The following is a 16,746-nucleotide window of genomic DNA, read 5'->3' as shown; positions in this document are numbered from 1 at the left end:
CAACCTGGAGGGGTGGGGCGGGGAGGGTGGGGGGAGGGGGCTCAGGACGGGGGGACACATGTACCCACGGCTGATTCATGCTGACGTATGTCCAAAACCACCACAATGCTGCCAAGTAACTGTCCTCCAACTAAAGTCAGTTAATAAATCTTAAGAAAGGACACAGCAGGACGGCTCACAGGTTATGTGGAGCGTGAGTGGGGTTGAACTGGATCTGGAGAAAGCAAGCATTCCCTCTGGCTGGAGGAATTGAAGGAACGGGGATGGTGGACAGGCCACAGGCTGCGAACCTTCCGGGAGGGGTGGATTTTGAAAGGTAAGGACGGGCTAAGGCAGCAGAACACGAGAGGATTCCGCATTCTGGGGGTGGCCTGCAAGACGGGCAGGGCCGGGGTGGGGACGTTGAGGGGGGTGGGCCAGGGTGGGGACGTTGTGGGGCGGGGGTGGCTCGGGAGTTAAAGGCCCTCCCATCGGTCATTTTCAACCCAACTTCCCAACTACAGTGGGGGAAACAGAATGAAATTAAGTCCCAACTAGAAGTTACTTAATATGACTTCAAAATATCTTCAAATGGAAAGGAGGCGTGGGGCAGGGCTCTCTGAATGCCTGAGGAGCCTGCTGCCCTTACAAAACTACCTTCTGCTGCTCAGAATAGATAATTGCACAATATTCCAGATTGTCAAGTGAAGGCTTGCTTCTCAGGGCAGGTAGGCTCTGAATCAGAAAGCAGCATGAGTTCCAGAGAATCTATACAATTCTCACAAACAAGGTGATGTTGTAAAACCCATAGTCGAGTACATTCCACGGATCCCAACCAAAGGCTCCATCCCCAGTGGTCTGGATCTATTCTTGAGTATAAGAGAGAAAGCCTTTCTCCGAGGTTCCCAGAGCAGTGTGGCTGGGTCCCACTACGGCACTGGGTTCACTGTGGCCTTAGGGTCTATGCACAGAATGCAGGGCTTCCGGTCTTGTAAGTGGTCTCACTCAGTACTGCATCGTCATAGATTATCCTTACAATGTGCTGAGGATAAACACGGCACAGATTTAAAAAGGCAAATCTTCTGAGAGTGGTAAATGTAAAACCAAATGTAAGGACTCTATTCTTTTAATTGCCATTTTTCTCCCCGATGCCCAATGATAAAATCCGTACTCATTCAAGCAGCAGAAAGTGGCCTATCTAGAATTTGTTAGGTCTGTCCCCACAAAATAAACATCTTGAGATTCACAATATTTTGTTTGATATAATGACAATGTTCTAGCACTAAAAACTGTTCTCTAATCTAATGATAAATAACCACAAGTCCAGGGAATAATTAAGTATACGAGAAAAGATCTAAGCCTGTGTTCACATCAGTAAAAGACGGCAATTAAAGTAAGTGATAGCTATAATTACCCACACATAACTATATTTCAGCAAATGAACAAACAGATCATTATTGCTGGGTAGCAGAGGTAGGGTGCAGATCCTGGCATTCAAGAGAAACTGTTTTCCTCGAAAATAACACGATTTCTGATTCAATTAAAACTTCCAGTTATTTTAAGCATTTATTCCCATCTCGTGACTTTATTCAGAAAGCATATTGACTATACGCTGTTGGTTGTGAATCAGTACTGCTAACCGATTTGGGTTATAATGACCACATTCGTATCATACTTCGTATGTATGTAACATACTTAGGCCACGTGATGCGAAGAGCTGACTCATTGGAAAAGACCCTGATGTTGGGAAAGACTGAGGGCAGGAGGAGAAGGAGATGACAGAGGGTGAGATGGTTGGATGGCATCACCGACTCAATGGACATGGGTTTGAGCAAGCTCCGGGAGTTGGTGGACAGGGAAGCCTGGCGTGCTGCAGTCCACGGGGTCGCAAAGAGTCAGACACGACTGAGTGACGGAACAAGAGTGTATCACGTGCTGTACACGCACGATACGCAGTCAGTTCTTATCATACTGACTAGAAGGGATTTTCTGACTCTGGCCTCGGCACAGGACTCATGGGTTCCTATGAAACATGTGACGCTGTTCCAATCAGTGAAGGCTGGTACTGCATCGCCAGAGTCTTGTGCCAGATATTTTTATAGTCATGGGAAGGTTTCATGGTGTCAACACAAGTAGGTCAACATAAACACGTCAGGTTGCTTTGAAAGGCTGAAAGCCTAGCTGAAATAACTTTCCTTTTGTGCACATAGCTCTTGAGATTTTCAAGTGATCGTCTACGAATTGCAATACAGACCTGGCGTTATTTTAAAATCTGTTCTCTGTCAGCATTTAAGGGGTAATGTATAAATCTGTGTCCCAGGGTTTGAACATACACTATCAGTTACATACTGAAGTTTAGAACCCCAATATTCCTAAATACCTAATTTTATATGGTTCATTTCAGGCAACATATCCCACAAAAATTTCCATTTGGTCTACAGGAGTTTTGTTTTTGTTCCACCGGTTTTGGGATTTAGTTTGATTTTTAGAATAAGACTCAGAGTTTTTGGTATTTCACGAAGCCATAGTTTTTGGCTTTTGACTCAAAACACAGACAAATTAAATATTCTGTCAGAGGGGCATGCCTATTTTCTCTTTGCTCAGGAAAGAACAGCATCACCCTAGATCAGCTAGGGAGAATGGCAGGGAATGAAAATTTAGTAAAAATGAAGGGATATATGGTTACCATTTTAAACATTTGTGTATTCAGCTTTGATCATACAATATATTTTAAATTCCTTATTGGTCTAGCAGCTATCCTTAAATACCCCCAAATTGAAAATACATAGTAAATTATTACCTTCATACTAGATACATGCAGGCTTTGAGAGTTGCTTATCACGAACTTGTTGACTATTGCCATCATGCAAATTCCATTTTTACTATTTTAGAAATATGTAATTTCAATGTAAGGGTATACAATGTTTTTGTTATCCTTTTCTTTTTATAAAGGGTTATCATCAGAGAGTTTAGAAAGCGATGTTTTTGCTCTTTAACTTTTTATGTTGGAGTAAAGCCAATTAACAATGTTGTGATAGCTTCAGGTGAAAACAAAGGGACACAAGGCCACACATATTCATGTATGAGAAAGACTGCATCTCTGTATTTCCATCTAAACACACACACACGTAATTTCAAACATTAACATGAAAAGTTTTACACAATGCCTATTTCCATCAAGTTGGAGTAATCCAACATAAACACCTAATGTTATTTCAAGGGTGGAAAATTGGGAGATAATTCTAATATCCAACAGGTTCGGTTCAGTTCAGTTCAGTCGCTCAGTCGTGTCCGACTCTTTGCGACCCCATGAATCGCAGCACGCCAGGCCTCCCTGTCCATCACCAACTCCCGGAGTTCACTCAGACTCATGTCCATCGAGTCAGTGATGCCATCCAACCATCTCATCCTCTGTCGTCCCCTTCTCCTCTTGCCCCCAATCCCTCCCAGCATCAGAGTCTTTTCCAGTGAGTCAACTCTTCGCATGAGGTGGACAAAGTACTGGAGTTTCAGCTTCAGCATGAGTCCTGCCAAAGAACACCCAGAACTGATCTCCTTTAGAATGGACTGGTTGGATCTCCTTGCAGGCCAAGGGACTCTCAAGAGTCTTCTCCAACACCACAGTTCAAAAGCATCAATTCTTCAGAGCTCAGCCTTCTTCACAGCCCAACTCTCACATCCATACATGACCACAGGAAAAACCATAGCCTTGACTAGACGGACCTTTGTTGGCAAAGTAATGTCTCTGGCTTTTGAATATGCTACCTAGGTTGGACATAACTTTCCTTCCAAGGAGTAAGCGTCTTTTAATTTCATGGCTGTAGTCACCATCTGCAGTGATTCTGGAGCCCCCCGAAATAAAGTCTAACACTGTTTCCACTGTTTCCCCATCAATTTCCCATGAAGTGATGGGACCGGATGCCATGATCTTCATTTTCTGAATGTTGAGCTTTAAGCCAACTTTTTCACTCTTCTCTTTCACTTTCATCAAGAGGATCTTTAGTTCCTCTTCACTTTCTACCATAAGGGTGGTGTCATCTGCATATCTGAGGTTATTGATATTTCTCCTGGCAATCTTGATTCCAGGTTGTGCTTCTTCCAGTCCAGCGTTTCTCATGATGTACTCTGCATGTAAGTTAAATAAGCAGGGTGACAATATACAGCCTTGACGTACTCCTTTTCCTATTTGGAACCAGTCTGTTGTTCCATGTCCAGTTCTAACTGTTGCTTCCTGACCTGCATACAGATTTCTCAAGAGGCAGATCAGGTAGGACTCGCTTATTTAAGTCATGGTAGTTGTATCTGATGAGAAGCTACGCATTGCATACATTAATGACCAGCGGTCAACAACACAGATATGCATTGCTCACCTAGAGACAGACCACCTGAGATCCCTCAGGGAAAAAAGCAGGTGGTTCAAGCCATGGGTAGAGTGTAGCTCAAGCTTTGTTAAAAAAACCAAACATCTTATATAAGCACACAGATACATTTGTATGAAAAAAATACAGAATTCTACAAAGTGGAATATGAGACATGTTTTGGGGATTTTCAGGTAATATAAGGAATAGTACTTATTGTTTATTCTCTCCTGTATTTTTCAAATTGTCACATAAACATGTAGTTCCTATAACCTGCATAAAATGAAAACACCACGTGAAGAGTAAGAGATTACTTAAGAAGGCTGCTCAAGTCGGAGATAAAATTTAGGAAGACCCGTGCTGCGGGACCCCAGGTGCTGGTGCCGTCTCTGCCTGGTGTTGGCAGTAACACAGTTCTGGGTAACTGCAGGTCCTCTCCCTAGAAATCTTTACGGCTGGTATAAAAATCCTTCCGTGTCTTCCCTGTGTCATTTCCTTACAAGGCACCAGAAAGCCGCCATCCTATGAGTCAGCACTTCCAACCCTTACATGTGATCCCTGCTTGATATTGGGGTTGCGGGTGGCCAGCATTCAGAACCAGCTTGGGGCGTTTTCCACGTGTGTGCCACTGAACCAGTCTTGCTGCTGGGTGCCAACAGAACCTTCCCGCATTACCCTGGGATCCTTCATGCCAAGCTTGAACAAACCCCGCTCCAGTCACCTCCCCACCCCATGACTCCTCCTAAGGAAAGCGAGACTGGTGATGCAAATCGCCTGCTAGATTTTATCCAAGATCCATTTGCCTCCTCCTGCTGGGCAGGTCAGCAATGAGCATCCTTGGGTGAGCAACATTCTCAGATGAAAAACTACACACACCCTATGACCTTACGTGGACCTGGAGGGAAGTCAGAGAAAGCAGGGTAAAGCCAGGGTACCACTATCCTGGCTACCAAACGGCCTTTGGGAAATACCTTCCCACCTTCCTGCTCCCTCATTTTAAAAAATATGGTATTTCATTGTCTTTGAATGTCCACTGATTCTTTGAAGGTAATTTGTCTTTCTATTTTAATCTCTGGCTGCTTTAAAGAATCTGCCTGCAATGAGGGAGACCTGGGTTCAATCCCTGGGTTGGGAAGATCTCCTGGAGAAGGGAAAGGCCTGGAGAATTCCATGGACTATACAGTCCATGGGGTTGCAAAGAGTTCGACACTACTGAGCGAATTTCACTTTCAGTGGCTGCTTTTAAGATTCACACTTGGTTTACTGTGATATGCCCAGGTGTGGCTTTGTTTGTATTTATTCTACTAAGCATTTTATTTATTTTTTAAAAAGTCACACTTACAGACAGAAAGATTCACCTTTATCGTACATGCTGTGCTGTGCTTAGTCGCTCAGTCATATCTGAGTCTTTGCGACCCCATGGACTGTAGCCTGCCAGGTTCCTCTGTCCATGGGATTCTCCAGGTTAGAATACTGGAGTGGGTTGCCATGCCTTCCTCCAGAGGATCTTCCCGACCCAGGGACTGAACCCAGGTCTCCCGCATTGCAGGCAGATTCTTCATCGTCTGAGCCACCGGGGAAGCCTGAATTTATAGGAACACACTCACTCCTGTTTGTTAATATCACATGCCCGTCTGCAGTCTGCTGTGGTCTTAACATCTCTGTCCCCCTAAAATCCATACGTTGGAATTCTAGCCCCAATGTGGTGGCATTGGGATGTAGAACCTTTGGGGGGTAACCAGGTCCCTGAAGGTCTGTGTCCCCCTAAAACTCACATGTTGAAATTCTAACCCCAAAGTGGTGGTGTTAGGAGGTGGGATCAACCTTTGGGATGATTAGGTCCTGAGGGTGGAGGCCCCACAAATGGGGTTAGTGCCCTTATAAAAGCGGCCCCAGGGAGCTGGCTACCTTCTTCCCTCCACCACTTGGGGACAAGCAAGAAGCCGGCCACCTGCAGCCTACAGGAGGGCTGCCACCCAAACCGGCGCCCTAACCTTGAACTCCAGCCCCCACCACTGCGGCCACGAAGCCACTGCTCCTCACAGACCGGCCGGCCTGGATGTTTCCTTACAGCAGCCCAGCCCAGTCTCCGGCAGCCCACTCATCTCTCACTGTCCCTGTGCCTGCATTTTCCAAAATGTCAAATAAATGGACTCAGAATCTTCGGATGTTTTTTTTTTGCAGTGCAAAGCCTTCGTGATGCACACGTTTTTGTCACCTGCAGTAGCAGTTTATCCTTTTTTATTGCAGAGTTCATCCATGGGCTGGGCAGCCTGTGAAGTGGTCCCTGATGGGCCCACCTGGAGGCACTCACCCCTCACAGAACCCCCTCCCATGAGTTGATTGGACGTGTGGCCCAAACCCAACAAGCTGGACGTGGCCGGAGCGCTGGCTGTCTACTCCAGGAGCAGCCGTGCGGTGAGTGTGGCTTCCACCCCAGGGGCTCTTCCCAGCTTCCTGTGGACAGCTTGCTCTGGGGGAAGCCCCGGCCCTGTCGTGACGCCTCCCTTGTGGAGATGCTTGAGCAAGTGATACTGAAGCTGGGCCATCTCTCCAGCTAGCCTCAAGAAGCCTGCAGTTCCAGCTGATGGCTGATCACTTCCCCGTGAGAGACCCTGAACCCAAGGCACTCAGCTCAGCCACACCCAAATTCCTGGCCTGCAGAGACTACAAACAGCCGCCTCTGCATTCTGGGGGTGGAGGGTAATTGTTACAGGGCAGTAGATATCGAATACTGTCCAGTCACCAGCTGAAGGGCACTTCATTTCCAGTTTTTGTTGTTGTTCAGTCGCTCTGTTGTGTCCGATTATTTGTGACCCATGGACTGCAGAATGCAGGCTCCTTTATCCTCTACTATCTCCCGGAGCTTGCTCACACTCATGTCCATCCAGTGGGTGATGCCATCCACCCATCTCATCCTCTGTTGCCCCCTTCTCCTCCCGCCTTCAATCTGTCCCAGCATCAGGTTCTTTTCCAGCTCTTCGCATCAGGTGGCCAGAGTACTGGAGCTTCAGCTTCAGCATCAGGCCTTCCGATGAATATCAGGGTTGATTTCCTCTAGGATTTCCAGTTTTAGGTGACTGTGAGTGTGAGCGGGATTTGCATTTGCGTACAGGTGTTCCTGTGGACGCTGTTTGCGCTTCTCTTCTGTAAGCACCTCAGGGCGGGGCCGCTGGGTTCCATGGAAGGCGCGTGTTTATAAGAAACTGCCAACTTAAGCCAGTTGCTTAGTGTTTGACTCAGTGTTGGAAAGTTCTCTCCAGTTTCTCACAAAATCGTGTCTCTCCCCCATGGACTCTGTCTTCTTTCCATCTAGGATTCCATGACCCTTCCCGCCATATCCCTTATGTCTTTAAATCAATTTCTGAAATTTCCACTCTGCTTCTTTGTGCTTCATTCTGGATATTTTCTGATTTATCTTCCTCTTCCCTAGGATTTTTTTTTTTTTTTAATGGCTGTGTCTAATTAACTTTAAGCTCATCCTCTATTGTACTTAATTTTATGACTGTATTCTTCAATCTCAGAATTTCCATTTGATATGTTTTTATGGTTTCTGATTTCTGCTGAGATTTTCATTCTTTTATCTCCGTAGGCAAAGTAAACATACTTACTTCAAAGCATGGGCCTCTGAACTCCAGTCTTCTGAGGCCCTGTGGATACGCTGCTATTTCTGCTCGCAATTTTTCATCTTACTTTGTGTCCTCGTCTGCCTGTTTCCTTTGGACGATGCGTTGAACTCTGTATTTGAAAAGTGGTTTGTAAGGACATCCTGAAGCTAAGGATGATGTCACTGTCCTTCGAGGTAGATCTGTGCCCTCTTCTCCTCCGGGTGCCTGTGGCCTCTGTCATCCTGAAGGACCTCAGTCCGGCCCCAGGAACTGAGACAATTCACAGCAGAGCTGGGGGCCAACAAGCTCTGTGTCTGACTCTTATGGTGGACACTTCAAGCTCACCTAGGGCTGTGAGAGGTTCTAGACACAGCCTGTCCTCACAGACCTAGGAGACAGCACAGCGTCTCAGCTGCCTCCAGTGGACTGGTGAGCACCTCTGATGTCCTTCAGAGAAAAGCCTAGAATTGAGGCCTTCTGCTTGGCTTTCATTGAAGCCCACACCCATGCCCTCAGGCTCTTTAAGAGAAGGTCGGTCTGAATTTTCTCTTCAGACATTACCTAGAAGCCCTGGGCTGCTTCTAGGGTGGAAGGAATAAGCTGTTTGTCTAAGCCACTGTCAGAGAGCTTTTAGATACTCACAGCCAGGTCAGTTCCTGTAAGACACGTCCACTGACATACCCGCATCGAGTACCTAGACCTTCAATACTACTGTCCTTCACTCTTCGGAGGCATGGAAACAATCAACAGGAACTTTACTCACTGCTTGTAATAACCTATCAGGGAAAAGAATCTAAAAAAGAATATACGTGTGTGTGTGTGTGTGTGTGTGTGTGTGTGTATCTGAATCACTTTGATGTACATCTGAAACTAACAAACGCTAACAAATCAACTATTGCATACAAAAATTTTTAATTAATTACTTTATTTTAATTGGAGGCTAATTACCTTACAATATTGTAGTGGTTTTTGCCATACATTGACATGAATCAGCCATGGGTATAAATGTGTTCCCCATCCTGAACCCCCTCCCACCTCCCTCCCCATCCCATCCCTCTGGGTCATCCCTGCACACCAGCCCTGAGCGCCCTGTCTCATGCATCGAACCTGGACTGGCGATCTGTTTCACATATGATAATATACATGTTTCAATGCTGTTCCCTCAGATCATTCCACCCTCGCCTTCTCGCACAGAGTCCAAAAGTCTGTTCTTTACATCAGTGTCTCTTTTGCTGTCTCGTATACAGGGTTATCATTACCATCTTTCTAAATTCCATATATATGTGTTAATATACTGTATTGGTGCTTTTCTTTCTGACTTACTTCACTCTGTATAATAGGCTCCAGTTTCATCCACCTCATTAGAACTGATTCAAATGCATTATTTTTAGTAGCTGAGTAATATTCCATAGTGTATATGTAACACAGCTTACTTACATACAAATTTTTTTTAAAAAAAGAACTATATTTTTCTTTAAAAATACTATTAGAGCATCATCTACTCTGCTCAGGATAAGTTTCATTTTATACTGGCTTCCACAGACCAAATACTCCACAAAAATCTCTGGGGAGAAAAGCTAGCTAATATTGAATGCAATTTTAATTCTTTAACTTGAAAATAATAAGTTGACAGTATACCCTACAGTGATATTTCATCTTTTATGCCCTTTCCCAGTTTTTAAGCCTACTTCATTTTTTGTTTTAAATTCATTCCCCCTAGAAAGTTGATACAACTTAAAACTTGTATCTATTTACTTCTGAGTTTAAAGAAGTGCTTACCATTTGAGACAGAATTTCCATTTTCAGCAGTCATTGCACTGGAGAGTGAATTAGAAAATTGAATCCCATGGTTATTTGCATTTCTGTCCTGCGTCTCTGATGTAATTTCTGAAGTACCAAAATCATCTCGGCTAGCAAGGTTCATGTTCGTTTCAAAACCTAAAATAAATTGTAGAAAAAAATGATTCTTTCCTGATCAAACGTACCCAATAAGTTGAATCAAATAGTGGAAGGAAATAATAAAACTCAGGAAGTCAAATGTTGATTACATTTGAAATAGTAGATTAATAATCATCCCTAATCAAATTTATGGTCTACAGTATATTCATCAGCCTGCTATACCGCTGTTAAATGCAATGGGCTGCATTGTGACAATAGTGAATTTCATAAATCTGCTATTTTCAAAGTTCTATAGCATTTCTGATGTCATATGTGTAATTATAGAACTGCGTATCTTGTGAAGGTTATTTCCTGAAAGAAATATGATGATATATTCATGTTTTAGAAGTTTTCTGAGTTTTTAAGTAGAGCTGAGGCAAACTTAACAGTTTTGGAAAAAAAAAAAAACTATACTTTTATGGTTACAAAATATGTTATTATCCACTTAGGAATGCGTGCATGCTCAGTCACTAAGTCTTGTCTGACTCTTTGCGACTCCACGGACTGTAGCCCACCAGGCTCCTCTGTCCATGTGATTCTCTAGGCAAGAATACTGGAGTGGTTTGCCATGCCCTCCTCCAGGGGATCTTCCCAACCCAGGGATCAAACCCGAGTCTCCTGCATTGAATGTGGATTCTTTACCTCTGAGCCACCTGGGAGTCCCCACTTAGGAATATTAAGACTTCAAAACCCTACTTCTGCATTCTGTGTGTAACAAAGTCACCTAAATGTCAACACGCATGTCCTATATTGAGCTCTCTGAGATGCAGAAACACAGAAACCACTGCCCAAATGAGGCTGAGGAGCCAAAAAAGAAAAAAAAAAAATAGAGTTCAGCCCCTGGGGGATTCCTGTGTGACATCAGGATTCTCCATGCTGCTCCTGCCCCTTGGCTGCGGGTACCCAGTAGACTCTTCTGTCTCTTAGGTCCTTCTGAAGTTTTAGGCTAAGATGTTGTTCATAAGGATAATAAACGTAATGCACTTTCCTGGATTTTACAGATGGTGAACAGTTCATCTGCTGTGATGCCGAGGGAGGCAGGAGGAAGGCCGAGCTCACCCCCGGGGCTGGGCTGGGCGGAACCCTAGCTCGCCCTCCTGGACGCAGCCTCCCCTGGTTCGGACGTACACTCCGATAGCACCCAGGCCTGGAGCCCCTACCCAGAGGCCCCACACCGACTCACGCTTCTGGGCCTGGGGTGGCCTCTTCCCAGCTCAGTGCCTGCTCCCCCAACCCAGGGTTCTGCTCAGAGCCCCCTCCCCCGTGCCGTGTGGCATCCACTCCATTACGAGTGAGCACGTGCCTGGTGGGCACACACAGGAGTGTGTGCCAGGCTTAGAGAGGCAAGAGGTGGGCAGACAGAAGGAGGGCAAAAAGAGCAATGCTTTGACAACCAGCCAGGAGTGTTTGCATTGCCCATTCCGTGACCCCGGGAGTAGCTCCTGACTCTGCATTTAACACACAAGTGCAAAGAGCACCCCTGGCGGCTCAGAGGTCAGGAATCCGCCTGTCACTGCAGGAGCCGCGGGCTCGGTCCCTGATCTGGGGAGATCCCACAGGCCACGGGGCAACTCAGCCTGCGGGCCACAACTATTGAGCCTGTGCTCTAGAGCCTCGGAGCCCTGACTCCTGAAGCCTGCAGGCCGGAGCGGCAAGTCCAGCGCGGCCCCACAACGAGAAGCCCCCTTCACTGCAACTGGAGAAAAGTCCGCGCAGCAAGGAAGGCCCAGCACAGCCCAAAATAAATAAATGAATAAAATTATATATATAGAGAGAAAGTGGAAGTGAAGTCGCTCAGTCTTGTCTGACTCTTTGCGACTCCATGGGATTTCCAGGCAAGAGCACTGGAGTGGGTTGCCATTTCCTTCTCTAGGGGATCTTCCCAACTCAGGAATCCAACATGGGTCTGCGTTACAGGCAGACGCTTTACCATCTGAGCCACCAGGGAAGTGCATGTAGTGAAAAGGCTTTGGCCAGGCCGGCGTGGGAACAATGACGGCCAAGGTCAGGTTTTGGAATCATCACCCTCCTGGCTCATGACAAGCAGAGACCATCCAACAGGCTGGAGCCGAAAGAATTACCTGTTCGATTTGGTCAACTCTATTTTGCCATTTTCAGAAAAATCTTCTGAAAATTAGTAAAACACATTTGGTTTTAAAGCCGTCTCAAGACACACACATTTATCTGCTTCTATTTCTCTTGAAACTATTTGTTTCCACTCTTTAATTCAGCCGTCTATCATTTATTGAGAGTTTCTCTGCCCAGACTCTCCCCGGGGCTGGGATACCGTGAGGCACAGGCAGGGAGCTGGGAGGTCACCTCCCAGGAATGTGGTCGACAGCCAACAAGCAAAGGATCAGGCCAGCAGGTGATGGACTGCGGTGGGCTCCCAGAGGGGCGCAGTGGGGCAGGGCAGTCCAGGTTCTCAGGCCTTGTGGGTCAGGAAGCCTCCTCCAGGGGTCTTGTTTGGGCTCAGGGCATGAAACAGGGCATCGCCCAAAGTAACAGGGACTCTCCTTAGGTCTGGCAGTTCAGTACTCAATCCTCTGAGACGGTGTGTGGACTCTTGGTAAGAGTGTGTGATGCTAGCATCCCCCAGAACGAGCGGCTAGCTCATAAACAATGGATATATTTAATTTTGGTCGGACCCTCCATTTTTGCCATTAAAAGTTTTAAAAAAATTCTCCTAATTCCAATCAGCAGGTTCAACTGCAGCCAAGAAATGTTTTAAAACGTGTCATACAAGTTAGGCTGCGATCCTTACATTATCTACTAAAGTGTTCTTTATGTTTTTATCATAAAAGTGGCTGTTGTTCAGTTGCTAAGTTGCATCCGAATCTGTGACCCCATGGACTGCAGCACGCCAGGCTCCTCTGTCCTTCACTGTCTCCAGGAGTTTGCTCAAATTCATGTCCATTGAGTCGGTGATGCTATTTAACCACCTCATCCCCTGCCACCCTCTTCTCCTTTTGCCTTCAATCTTTCCCAGCATCAGGGTCTTTTCCAATGTGTTAACTCTTTGCATCAGGCGGCCAAGGTATTGGAGCTTCAGCTTCAGCGTCAGTCCTTCTAATGAATATTCAGGGTTGACTTTCTTTAGGATTGACTGGTTTGATCTCTGTAAGACCAGATATTTGCGTATTCCAAGGATGGCTCTGAGTTGGAATAAGGGAGTGAGTCCTTCTTAAGACATAAGAATGTGTGCTCACCCTGATGACGATTCTTCACACGGTTCTTACGGTAATCAGCACCTCCTGGGTGTTCATTGCGTGCCAATCTCCTGCTGCGGGCGGGACTTGACTTAATTCTCCCTTTCCTAACAGGGCGGTGGAGTCCTTACTCCCTCGCCTGTTTTCCAGATGATGTCACGAGGCCCGGGGAGGTAAACCCACCTGCGGACGCTTCACAGTGAGTCAGTGTAGCCGCGGGGTTTAGACCGAGGTGTGCAGGGCTCTGCCGTCCACCCACTCTCATTCCTCAGTTTGGTCTCTTACGTCAAGTCTTTCCTCCTTATTTCACCTGCTGATGTAAAGATAAGGCAGTTTCTTTTCTGGGTCTTTCCCACTGTGCCTTGGTGGGAATGAACTGGGAGCCCAGGTTGAAGAGCTGTCCTCTGGCCACTGAAAAGAGAGTTGCCACCTCAATACTGACATCCTCACTTTGGGGTTATGCTTATTCATGAATATCAACCAGGGGAGTCTTGGTTTCTACTTCCTGTGTCAGCTTCTGCCCCTAAGCGCCCTGATTCCACGGTGGATCCAACTGCGTGAGAGTCTGCGTTCCAGCCTGTTCATCTCTCGATTCAGCCTCAGCGAGGGGCAGAGGCAGGGGCTCCGGACAATCTGGTTTTGCTCTCCGCGGTCAGCTTCGTGGTGGAACGGCTGCAACATTCCTTGTCAGAGGTACGCCTGTGACCCTGCTTAAGCACTGAAAACACTGCAACAGCAAGACAGCAAGAGGACTCTGGCAGGAAGCCTGGAAAAGGCTTAGGTATAAAACCGCAGGTTAGATGCCTACTTTGTGGAAAACTAGAAAAAAAACAATAACATGGAACCAATAAGGCCATCGTTTGTTCATGCCTCCAAGCCGTGGTCCTCAGGGTTTTGAGGGTGAAGAAAAGTCACAGCGAAAGAAAACGTTTGAGATTCTCAACGAATCTAAGCAAACAAGTAGGCAAGTGAGTGCTGGAAAACCCCACCCAGAGCTTTAAAGCAGTGTCTGGGTCCTGTCTGCCTCCCTGCACCTGGTGAGCTCAGTGGTCCGTGTAGCTCAGGGCAGACTTCCGATGGACCGAGCGTTGACACTCGATAATTCGAATCCCTGCGGAATTTTCTTGTAGCCTGTGAACTCGGATTCTCCGTGACCCCACCTGGGGCTGCTCTCAGAGGTCTGCGGAAGATGAATCACGCTGGGATCTGACTCAAAGATAAAATCCTGGCCTTTATATTAAGATACAATGACTTAAGGAGGCCATGAAGGCACACCTAGCTGAGTATTAATTGAACAAGAGAATTTGAGCAAATCTCAAAATCGAAATGCAAACAAACAAAAACCCCGTAGCCCAATGCTAGCTTTTGTACTTACATTAGTTATCCTGGGTGGCGTGATGTTTCGAAAGCTGTGACTTTCAGTAAGAGATGACACCGCACCCCCAAACCTCCAGGGGACATGTGACACTGTCTGGAGACATTGGTGGTTGTCACACCAGGGAGGTGGGTGCCCCTGGCATCTAGGAGGGATGTTGCAAACCCGCTCACAATACCCAGGACAGAGCCAGCGTGCAGACCCACCTGGCCCGGAGTCCATGCACCTGGCCACGGAGGGCGGAGGTGGACAAGCCCTGTTTCAAAAGCTGAGTTAGACACGTTCATTTGTACCACTGCGGGAGAGACGCAGACGCAGAGAAGGGGCTGTGGGCGCAGCAGGGGAAGCAGAGGGTGGGATGAGCTGAGACTGGGGTTGGCGCATATGCGTGACCTTGTGTAAGACAGACAGTGGGGAGCGCCGTATAGACAGGGAGCTCGGCTCGGGGCTCCGTGATGACCCGGGGCGCCGTATAGGCAGGGAGCTCGGCTCGGGGCTCCGTGATGGCCCGGGGCGCCGTATAGGCAGGGAGCTCGGCTTGGGGCTCCGTGATGGCCCGGGGCGGGATGGGGGTGGGAGGGAGGCTCCAGAGGGAGGGGATATATGTGCACATATGTTCGATCCACGCTGCTGTATGGCAGAAACTAACACAACATTGTAAAGCAGCTATACTGGAAAAAAAATGAAAACTTGGAATTAAAAACATAAAGCTAAGGCAGATCCCGCTCTTCCCTACTCGTGTCTCTCTGCCAGTTTCTAATTTTGTTCAGGTCAAAATCCAAAGGCTTCTTGAGGTTGACAGACCACCCCTCTCTAACCCCAGGATCCCACTCCCTGCTTGTCTTGACCTCATTTCCAACTACCTGCCGGACACCAGCCTCCCCAGCCTCACCAGCATCTCCACAACCCTCAACTCAGCCTCTGACTCTCCCCGGGGTGGTCCGAGGGGTGGGGCGGGGGCTCTGTACTTTGTTCAGGGCTCGGCTCAAACCACCCCGAGCAGAACAACCTTCCTGACCACCTTCGGAAAAAAACAGCACCCTTGTCCTCACCCAGGTCAGTTTCTGTCCTTCTCACCATATTAGAAGGTCCTTCTCACCATATGACATGCTAAGTGTCAATTGTTGGCTTATTTTCCGTCTCTTCCCTCCAGAAAATTGACACCATGAGCTCAAAGGCAATCTTGGTGCCCCCAAGAGTGCCTGCACAGAGTAGATGCTCCACAATATTTGTTGAAAGAAACAGAAAAAAGGATGCATAATGAACGAATGGATACAACAACAGTGTTATACAAAACCCACTTTCTAAAAGAAACCACGCTATGTGTAACTGGAAGAAGAGTTGACAAATTTACGAACTGAAAAACCCGTGTGAATTATTATAGAAAAATCATACATCTCAGCAATTATTTCTCCCCATTCACATGAGATTATTGGAAACATATAAAAGGATTTCTGCTGTTAATGATATGCCTTTTGAGTTTTAATCACTACTTATAAAATTATAAGGTAAGGAAACTTTCACACTCTGTGAGGAAGATGTGCTCTACTCATTCAAAGGGCCAGAGCTGTTTCTTTCCACCTGAGACTGCTAAATTGGACAAGACCTAATAGCCAAAGATGAAAGCAACCCAAGTGCCCACTGATGGATGAATGGATAAGGAAGATGCAGTACGTATCTGCCGTGGAATACTACTCAGCCACGAAAAATGAAATCTTGCCATTACTGACAACACAAACGGAGGCATTGTTTTAAGTGAAATAAGTCAGACAGAGGAAGACGAATTCTGTACGCTTCACTTGTATGCGGAATCTTGAAAACAAAACAAATGAACAAACAACAAAACAGAGTCAGAGATGTAAACAGGTCGTTACCAGAGGGGAGGGTGGAGGCAGATGAGAGAGACAGGAGAGGGAGACTGGGAGGGGCAGGTTCATTACAAAATAACTGGGAGTGAGACACGCAGCAGAGGGAATACAGTCAACAGTGATATCATAGTTTTTAAAAACAGACAAAATCAAAGAGCCAGAGCAGTTTGATTTCTACTAAGAGTGTTAACTTGCAGAAGAAAAGATGTGTGGATGTTAGAAATCTATCCCTGACCGATGGTGGGAGGTTTCACGTTTTCACTATTTTCCAACAATCACCACTGATAATTATGTCGTTATTGTTCCACAAAGGTCCTATATAGTCTCTTTAAACAAAAAAACCTCAGTGTTGACTGTGGCCTCTTAGCAGCTGGAGATGGGTAGAGGCGAGTGGACCCCAAGGCTAAAGGA

The 16,746-nt window shown here is 46.5% G+C and overlaps 1 protein-coding gene across 3 annotated transcripts in view; it reads right to left on the bottom strand.

The window, feature by feature from the left end:
• The window catches only part of MYO16 (myosin XVI), a 517,433-nt gene that overhangs the window by 20,865 nt on the left and 479,822 nt on the right, over positions 1–16,746 (bottom strand). For all 3 annotated transcript variants that reach the window (XM_061435364.1, XM_061435363.1, XM_061435362.1), the window contains exon 33: positions 9,725–9,883. In XM_061435364.1, coding sequence (XP_061291348.1) covers positions 9,725–9,883 — 159 coding nt within the window. The remainder of the gene's footprint in view (positions 1–9,724; positions 9,884–16,746) is intronic.

Source organism: Bos javanicus, chromosome 12 (genome assembly GCF_032452875.1).
Source record: "Bos javanicus breed banteng chromosome 12, ARS-OSU_banteng_1.0, whole genome shotgun sequence".
In the NCBI taxonomy this organism is placed as follows: Eukaryota; Metazoa; Chordata; class Mammalia; order Artiodactyla; family Bovidae; genus Bos; species Bos javanicus.
The sequence above is the reverse complement of the archived record's forward strand: the minus strand, read 5'-3'. Positions and strand labels throughout refer to the sequence as shown.